General features: G+C 34.5%; 1 protein-coding gene across 2 annotated transcripts; it reads left to right on the top strand.

Annotated features, from left to right (window-relative positions):
* Positions 1-2,691: 2,691 nt before the first annotated feature.
* On the top strand, positions 2,692-8,718 carry LOC126611048 (NADP-dependent malic enzyme 4, chloroplastic-like). 2 transcript variants are annotated; one of them, XM_050279229.1, is made up of 20 exons: positions 2,692-2,935; positions 3,204-3,475; positions 4,724-4,844; positions 4,952-5,026; positions 5,123-5,274; positions 5,374-5,479; positions 5,626-5,691; positions 5,871-5,966; positions 6,059-6,130; positions 6,240-6,323; positions 6,423-6,521; positions 6,721-6,768; positions 6,881-6,934; positions 7,025-7,123; positions 7,290-7,379; positions 7,597-7,674; positions 7,771-7,845; positions 7,937-8,027; positions 8,113-8,241; positions 8,359-8,718. In XM_050279229.1, exons 1-20 carry the CDS (start codon positions 2,906-2,908, stop codon positions 8,445-8,447), a joined length of 1,926 nt encoding a protein of 641 aa, XP_050135186.1. In that variant the 5' UTR covers positions 2,692-2,905; the 3' UTR covers positions 8,448-8,718. The 2 variants fall into 2 exon arrangements, with proteins under 2 accessions (XP_050135186.1, XP_050135187.1); XM_050279230.1 differs by lacking the exon at positions 2,692-2,935 and adding an exon at positions 2,977-3,107.
* The last annotated feature ends 570 nt before the right edge of the window (positions 8,719-9,288 follow it).

Genomic DNA, 9,288 nt, shown 5'->3' with positions numbered 1-9,288 from the left:
AATAACTCATAATATATATATATATATATATATATATATGTCATTCTATTTTGTAGTTTATAGTGAAATCATATATATTTTAAGCATAAACGTACACATATTTACACGAAATATAATAGATTTAATTAAATCCGCCTAATTTGTCTAGGCGCCCGCCTAGCCGCCTAGGCTCTAAGCCCTAACCAGCCACCCGATTAGTGCCTAGTATGTTTTAAAACCTTGCAGTCACGTTGTGTGTACGTGATAAAAATTAATGTTAATTTGTATGGAATCTATGGAAAAATAACGGCAAAGGGGAAATTGGCCAAACATATTATTTGCCTTCTACTTAATTACAACACATGCATTTTTATTTATATTTAAATAAAATTGGAGTGCTATAGATGAATAACTTGGGCTAGTTAGATATAACAATATACTCAACATTTTAATAAACTATAATTTTCTTACATTTTTTTGGAGTTGATGCGAAGTATTTGAGTTTGCGAGTATGTAATAACTCATCAACATAGAGTCCTTATTGTTAAAACCAAAATGTTTCTTGCTTCTTCAGCATGTTTATAATTTATTGGCATGTGACTTTTAACATTAAGGAAAGCACTACAAACATACATGCATTAGCTAGCCATTAGAGATGTCTATTTTCCTAATGTCATCTTAAAAATTGACATGCTCCACTATTAATGTAGTGTTTTGTGTCCATACAATTTTATTAAGGATCATTGTAAAAAAATAATCTTGTTAGATACACTTCTATTAAGTAATAACTTTTTTTTTTAATAATAAGAGTAAACTTGATATAAGTCCAATTTTGTGAGTCGTTATTGGGTTTAATCCACTTTGTTAGGTTAGGTCCATTAAATGATTATCCACATCATTTTTTTTTCATTATCTTTTTGTCAAACTGTGATAAATATCATCCCTTACCATAAGTTTATATTTTAAGGAAAACTAACAAAAAATCCAAAAAAACTTCTCTTTTAACGAAAAGTTCTTTTTAAAGGTATAGTGAATATTGCCAGTTAAAGGTTAAAATGTGGTTTTTCGTTAAAAGTAAACAGCACCAGGAGTGTTTTGTTAAAACTCCCTATATTTTACTCAATTTGATGATTAAATATAAGAATTAAATATTGTTTCTCATTTTTCCTACTCCTAATTCGTATCTCAATTTTTTTTCTACCTCCATCAAGTTTAATTAGGTTAACTAATCTATGTTGCAGGTACTATATATATATTAGCATATATGCTAGTATGGATTTATAAATGTATCGAAGATGAAATTTCTTTGAACTATTTTAAAGAGTGATAGATAGATTAAATTTTATTTACTTTCGTAGATAAATCTACCACAGGTTAAATGTGTTTTATCAACCTATGATATATGACGACATATAAATCGTCTAGTAGCCATCTTTCATGGAAGTGATTAAATTTTCATATTTTAGTATTTAAATTAAATATTTGAGTAAAGATGAATAAATTAAAATTTTAATTAAAGTTAAAAAAAAAAATTGGACTAAATCCAACAGCAGCTCAAACTTTTGGAACTGGATCCAAGTATCCCTAAAATTAGTTTAGTCCAAACGTTATGACTGTATAGAGGTTTTAGTCTAATATGCAAATAATTACCCTTCTCGAGTAATATTAAGTAGATTGAAATTGTAAATCACATTTACAAACTAAATGATATGTCATTAATAAAATAAGTACGTTAATGAATACTAAAGTAATAATTTAATCTTCAACTTCCATGTCATTTCGTTTTTTGCTTATAAATTTAGTATCAACATTACCCCAGGGCCGACCCTGAGATTTTGGGGGCCTTGTGCGAGACTCCAAGGGAGGCCCTTAATAAGTATAGAATTTTGGTTGATATGTTTTCTTTTACATTTTAATTTTTATGATTATTTATAGATTGAGTTAAAGAAAAAATTTAGTGCTATGGTTAGATATCTATTTGTTGTGTAAAAGAAAAAAATTCGGTGCTGTGTTTTTGGGTTCGAAACTCTTTATTTTAACATACCCTATAAAAACCCCTTAGAGGGTCTAACATTTTGTTGCTATGTTTTCTTTTACATTTAATTATAATCACATATAATTGAGATGATGTAAGGAAAAAAAAATCTTAGTGTGGCGGTTAGGTTCCTATTTACATCCCCTATGTTTTTGGGTTTGAAACACCATGCTTTAAATTAAACAAAATTAAAACAGAATTCATTCTTTTAAATACCAAAACAATTAAAATAAAACACAAAAGAAATTAAAATAAAACATTAAATAAACACCATGCTTTTAAATACCCAAAAAATTAAAATAAAACACAAAAAAAAAGGCACCAAGTAGAGTCGAACCCAATTTCATGGACATGGATTATGGATAAGAAGCGGAAGATAATTGGGCTATGAGAAGACTTTGGTATATCATTGCTAATTTAAAAACTTATACTATATTTACAGATAAAATAAAATCGTAATCAGAGGCCCTGTGCAGTGGCACCACTTGCATACTCTTAGGACCGTCTCTGCATTACCCTTCTATATCATACACCCAAGTGAAATTAATGAATAAATACAGATATATAAATGCAAGGGTGTTTTAGTAATCTGGGAGAAAAATCAGTGGGCCATGCAAATTAATTTTGCAAGAGAAGGGAAGGACTCACATTTTTAAAGCTGCTTAATTTCCCATTTCTTGATCTCTCTCTCCTTTTTGGTTTCACAAATTTCAGGTATAAGAGAGAGAGACAGAGAGAAGGAGTCAAGCAAGGAGAGCTCATCGATCCTAAAGACTCTCTCCTCTCTCTCTGCACTCTTTCTCTCTCTCTCCCTCTCTCTCTCTCTCTGTGCTTCTGCAGTAGTGAATACAAAAGCCACCGAAAGACTCTCCCCTTCACAAATCCGTCGCCATGATGTCCTTGAATAGAAGCTGTTTTCTGGTAATATAAAGCAAACCCATTTCTCAGATCACAATTTCATGCGTACCCACTTCACAAGATTCAATCACAAAAAGATAAAATCCATTCAAAATTCAGTTTATGGGTCTTCCTTTTTCTTCTTTCCCGCATTGAAATTTCAAATCTTTCCAACTTTCTGATTGCCAATTTCTTGGTGAATGAAATTTCCATTTCTGGGTTTTTTTTTTCTTGCAATTTTTCGTTTAATTTTTTATTTATAATTAATTAATTAATTTTATTGCTTTTGCAGGGGAAACCGGGCATTGCTGGGTCTTCAAGCCCGTTCTCTCAGAGCCAGAAGAGGCGGTCAGCGTCGCTAAAAGTGGTGGCTGTGGTCCCAAAAGTCCGGACAAGCGACCGAAACGGTAGCGTTGTGATGGAGAACCCATTGCAGGAGGTGAAGGCCGAATCCGAGGTGGTTGAGCTGAAATCTACCGTCCATGGTGGGGTACAAGACGTGTACGGTGAGGATACTGCCACCGAGGACCAACTCGTCACGCCCTGGAGTGTCTCGGTTGCTAGGTGGGTGAGAGCAAAGATCGATTATGCTTACGATTGTTGTTGATATTATCGTTGTTTAATGTTATAGTGGTGTGGTTGTTTAAAATTATTTTAGTTTCGATGAAATCTATGTTCTTTTTATATTTGTGGAAGTCGCATAATTTTATGTTATTTTAAGTGATATCTCTACATGATGTGTGTTGCTTGCTGAATTGTTTGAGCAGCTGCTTGATTGGTTAATTTGTGCCACTTAGTACAACAGTCCAATGGTGATCTTGTACTTGTAAGTTGGACACCCGTGGATAACGAGTTTGATACCAAATTAATATGGTTGTCCATTGTGTTGCTTAGCCTAAATCGCCCACCTCTTTGTGTAAATATGTCGTTGAAAGAAAAAAAACAAATTAGTTAATGTGTGTGTATATTTATATTGACTATGAATGAAGTTTCATAACTACCCGAACTGAGACCTCCATGAGAATCACTTCATAGTTGTATCTCTAACTAATAATGAATTTATATATGTGAGATATCACATATTTTGTAAATTGTTTTATTGGAACCTTTATGTTTATTATTTTTAATATATCGAATGAATAGCTGATTTGGTTCCTTTCATAATTAATGTATTCTGGGATTTTTGTGAATCCGTGTTGGATGTTACAAATGCGATTTTTCTGTGAGGAAAGTAATGGATAAATTAATTAAGCAATCATTTATTTTTTGGGTTCTTTTAGATTGTTGTTGATGACTTTTTTATGTACTTGATAAATTTTTTGATTTAGTTCTTTTACTAGGTAACTGAATTCTGGGTATCAGATTAGCCATGTACGAAAAAGTAGTAGTGACACATAGAAACAAAATGTTATGAAGAATCTTTATCAAGCTGCCAGAAAGAAAGTCCAATGCAACCTTCTATGGTTGTGCTTCACTTGCCATATTGGGGGTGGGGCCGTGATTTACGTGCAGCATGATAAAAAAGCTCCACTTCCACCTCATTCAGGCGGAATGTGTTGAATAATTTTCTGGTGAAAAGGACTTGTTTTGTTTGCTCATGATGTTTTCGTTCCTAGTTTACGTTGCACGAATTTTCCCTTTGGGGTTTGTTTCAAAGAAATGAAAGGAATTAATTTTTTGTAATATGCAATTTTGTTCCCAACCTCTCAATGTAGTTCTGTGGTAAACTTTATATACGTTAAACAGAAATTCTCTTTGCTATTTGTATTTTTGGTACCTTTGTATAAATCACTCTCTTGGCTTTCCTTGCAGTGGATATACGTTGATACGATCTCCACACCACAACAAAGGTCTTGCTTTCACAGAGAAAGAGAGAGATGCCCACTACTTGCGTGGTCTTCTTCCCCCAGTTGTTATTTCTCAAGAACTTCAGGTCTTCTAATCAGCTTGTACAAGCTTTCAGAGTTTCACTGCTTTTTGTATACTTGTTTTATATGAAAATGATAATCATTTACACTTTACCACTAATCTACTTGACAGGTTAAGAAAATGATCAACAGTATCCGTCAGTATCAAGTTCCACTGCAGAAGTATATCGCTATGATGGATCTTCAGGTACCAATAATCATTTCAATGAAATTTTGGTTTGAGACCCCAACCTTTTGCTGCTGAAATGGCGAGATTTAAACTTTCAATTACATATGCTTCCAGGGGAGAAATGAAAAGCTATTCTACAAGCTTCTTATTGAACATGTTGAGGAATTACTTCCGGTTGTCTATACTCCTACTGTCGGTGAAGCTTGCCAGAAATATGGAAGCATCTTTACGCAACCACAGGGTCTTTTCATAAGTTTGAAAGAAAAGTATGTTTCATTGCTATTTAATTTTTTCTCTACTTTGATGGCCACTTCCAAATTGGGTTGAAGCTTATTGCTATTCTTTTTTTCCTTGCAATCTTTCAGGGGCAAGATTCTTGAAGTATTGAGGAACTGGCCTGAGAAGAATATTCAAGTCATTGTTGTCACTGATGGAGAGCGGATCCTAGGGCTTGGGGATCTTGGCTGTCATGTAAACACCATTAATTTTTTTTTTCAAGTTGTGGTGATAAAAGACAATATGAGATACCTTGCCTTCAAAGAGAATATTGCATGTTCTTGCTGTACTCCCTGTCCCTGTATGTAGTCAACTGATAACAATATGTGATATTTTCTCAGGGAATGGGTATTCCTGTGGGTAAACTTGCTCTATACACGGCACTTGGAGGAGTTCGTCCTTCTGCTGTAAGTATCTGTGATGACCAACGCTATTCTTTCTGGTGGCGCTGAGTTAAAAATCCATTGTATCTCAAAGTTACTGTAATGCATTTCTTTTGTTCAGAAATATGTTTAGAAGTCCGCGACATTTGACCCATTTATCTTTAATATTGATTCTAATATGATTTCTTTGTCATGTTTTTCAGTGCTTGCCTGTAACCATTGATGTTGGTACAAACAATGAGAAGCTGTTGAATGATGAGTTCTACATAGGGCTGAGGCAAAAGAGGGCTACTGGGCAGGTTTATGATATGTTTGCTTTACATGTTTAGCGTTCGAATCATTTGAGATGAGTTCTGCCTTACCAATGTTGGGTTTTCTCTTCTTTCTTTAGGAATATGCCGAACTCCTACAAGAGTTCATGACTGCAGTCAAGCAGAATTACGGGGAGAAAGTTCTCGTTCAGGTATTTGGCAGACAAAGTCAGTTTTCAATTATTTGGTTATTGCGCTGAACTTAGTCATATATTTCGTTTTTACTCAAGCGTTCCTAAGTCCATTTATCATGCTCTGTAGTTTGAAGACTTTGCAAACCACAATGCTTTTGAACTGCTTGCAAAGTATGCCTCAACTCATCTTGTTTTTAATGACGACATTCAGGTAAGTTGCAAGAGATTTTTAATAATTGTATTTTTAGTAATTATTATGAGTAATTGAGGGAAGAACATCTCTAATGCTTGTGTAAGTAATTCATTCCAGGGGACAGCATCCGTGGTTCTGGCTGGGCTTCTTGCGGCTTTGAAGTTAGTAAAGGGATCTTTATCTGAACACAGATTTTTATTCCTTGGTGCTGGAGAGGTGAGTACTATCCTTAGTCGAGGGATCCTTTTCATTAATGTTAAAGAGTAGTAGAAAGGGCATCCCTCAACCAACACTCACATCTTTTTGATTTTTTTTTCATATATAGTTTCTTTCGTCCTTGTTCTCGAACCCTTACTGATATCCCATGTGCTAGGACTTTATGGTCTTGTCTCACTCACTTGTTTAATGGTTTCAGGCCGGCACTGGCATAGCAGAACTCATTGCCCTTGAAGTTTCCAAGCAGGTTATAAGCTACTTTTTGTTTCTTTTACTTTGTACTAAGAAAGATGCTCAGTATTAATTGTAAAGAGATGTATTAGAATAGTTTTTGATACATAGCACCTGAATTATTGCAGACAAATACCCCAGTGGAAGAGGCCCGCAAGAACATTTGGCTTGTGGACTCAAAGGTATGGAGAGCTGATCTAAATTCTTTCTGTCTGCAATGGAACTTTGTTTTCTTTCCATGAGTTTTCATTTGGTAAGAAATTCATTTGCAGGGATTGATTGTTAGTTCTCGGCTGGATTCACTCCAACACTTTAAAAAGCCCTGGGCTCATGAACATGAACCAGTCAGGGAACTTGTAAATGCTGTTAAGGTGTAAATCTCTCTGTCTCTCTCTCTGTCCACTCTCTCTGTCCACTTTCTCTTTCCCTTTCCAAACACACAGAGATGCACATATGTTGACATTACACAAACAACATAAGAGGGCATATAAAGCAGAAGTTTTTTTAGCGACTAAACTACCTTTCCTATTTAATCAGTCAATCAAGCCAACGGTGTTGATTGGAACGTCAGGAGTAGGAAGAACATTCACTAAAGAAGTGGTTGAGGCTATGGCCTCCCTGAATGAGGTAACTCTTTTCCATAAATTGTTCTTTAGATTTTTATTGTGTTTGCCAGCATCCATACAAGGACTTCTTCTGTTCTTGTTGGTATGGATTTGAGAAATCAGTTTGTTTAATTGCCATGTTGAGAAATTGCATGTTACTTAATGGCCTTAGTGAAAAATTGCATTTCTTCTCTCTAGAAGATAAGGGCTGACCGTTTCTTTTTGTAAACTTGTAATAGAGACCTATTATTCTTGCTCTTTCCAACCCAACATCACAATCTGAATGTACTGCAGAAGAAGCATATACATGGACTGAGGTAATTCAACCTTTGCATGTTTTGCTTAATATTGTGTAATTCAGGGTACACGTGATGGTTAGAGACTGACATTTTGTTTCCTTTCTTGTATTTCAGGGTCGTGCCATGTATTGTAGTGGAAGCCCATTCCCACCGGTTGAATATAATGGGAAGGTTTACTATCCTGGCCAGGTATTAATTCTAGAGAAATCCGATTATGTCCAGAAATAACATATATAACACCTTTTGGAGTGACTTTGGCATTTATTTTGTTGTCATTCAGTCAAACAATGCATACATCTTCCCTGGATTCGGTCTGGGTTTAATAATGTCTGGTACTATCCGTGTTCACGACGACATGCTTCTGGCAGCCTGTAAGTGCACAAAAGACAATAATGTAAAGGGTTTTTAATTTATTTAAGCTTTTAGACCTCATGCTATGTTTGTTCCTTGGAACAGCGGAAGCGTTGGCTTCAATGGTGACCCAGGAAGATTTTGACAAGGGACTCATATACCCTCCATTCACAAACATCAGAAAGATTTCGGCGCATATTGCTGCTAAAGTAGCTGCGAAATCATATGAACTTGGTTAGACTTTTTTCCTGGGATTTTTTGTGGTCAGGTTTTTATGCGACTTAACTGCCTGATATTGCTGCTAGTGCTACTAGGCCTAAATGTCTGGTATTTTTCATTTGGCTTTTCCAGGTTTGGCTACTCGCCTCCCCGAGCCAAGAGATCTGGAGAGGTATGCTGAAAGCTGTATGTACAGCCCTTCCTATCGAAGTTTCCGGTGAAGTGTTTGAAGTTATCTCGGCTGGTTGTACCGGGTTCAAGAACTAGAGTTGAAAAGGATCTCGATTATTTTGCGTGTTTGATTGTTTATTTGTTTCTGGTTTTTGCCTTCTCATTGGTTCTAATATTATGTAACCTATATGGTAGATGAGAAGAAGCATGGGTGCAGTGCAGGTAGTTGGGTTGGGTTAGGAGTCAAATTATAGTTTGAAAAATGTTGCAACTCTCAAATTTCACATGAAATAAACCTCAAGTTGCTCTTCAAACACACAACCAACAAAAAATGGTTTTGCACACTTTTGTTCATTTCTGCCCCTTTATTTTCTTTAGCTATGACCATTTTCAATTCATGGAATAAAATTTAAAATATAAGCTTTAAACCTCTCTAAACCATCTAGAACCATTGGGCTAAAATAAGCATTGAGGAGAAAATATGTCTTAAGGCTAAACTCCTTTTAGAAATTATGTCTGGTTTAAATTATTTTCGAGCCATCAAATTGTCATATTTCAAATCGTTTTTTGTTTTTTGTTTACTTATAATTCAACAGCTGTGATCAAAATGAGATCAAATTTAACGATAAAAAAAGGATTTGACGGTCCAAAATTAAATCTAACGTTTGAAATAATTTAAAAAAATTTGTTAACTCAAATTTCACTTAAAACTTTATAAATACCTATGATTTTGTATGATTTTTAATTATTTATTAAAATGTTCATAAAAATAAATTAAGATAATCTACATAAATTTTATTTTCAAAAAGGTCACCAAAAAAAATAAGGTTAAATTAATTTAATAATCTTGGACTAAAATTTTAAACCATAACCATTGGAGGAGAAAAGCAA

The sequence above is a fragment of the Malus sylvestris genome, chromosome 17 (assembly GCF_916048215.2).
Source record: "Malus sylvestris chromosome 17, drMalSylv7.2, whole genome shotgun sequence".
Classification (NCBI taxonomy): Eukaryota; Viridiplantae; Streptophyta; class Magnoliopsida; order Rosales; family Rosaceae; genus Malus; species Malus sylvestris.
This window is presented reverse-complemented; position numbering and strand designations above follow the sequence as displayed.

What these genes read in the sequence shown, in the direction of transcription:
- LOC126611048 (XM_050279229.1), top strand. Translation starts at nt 2,906, where the DNA reads ATGATGTCCTTGAATAGAAGCTGTTTTCTG. An exon ending in TGGAGTGTCTCGGTTGCTAG is followed by an intron (nt 3,476 to 4,723) that starts GTGGGTGAGAGC and finishes CTTTCCTTGCAG; the next exon opens with TGGATATACGTTGATACGAT. An exon ending in AACTTGTAAATGCTGTTAAG is followed by an intron (nt 7,124 to 7,289) that starts GTGTAAATCTCT and finishes CTATTTAATCAG; the next exon opens with TCAATCAAGCCAACGGTGTT.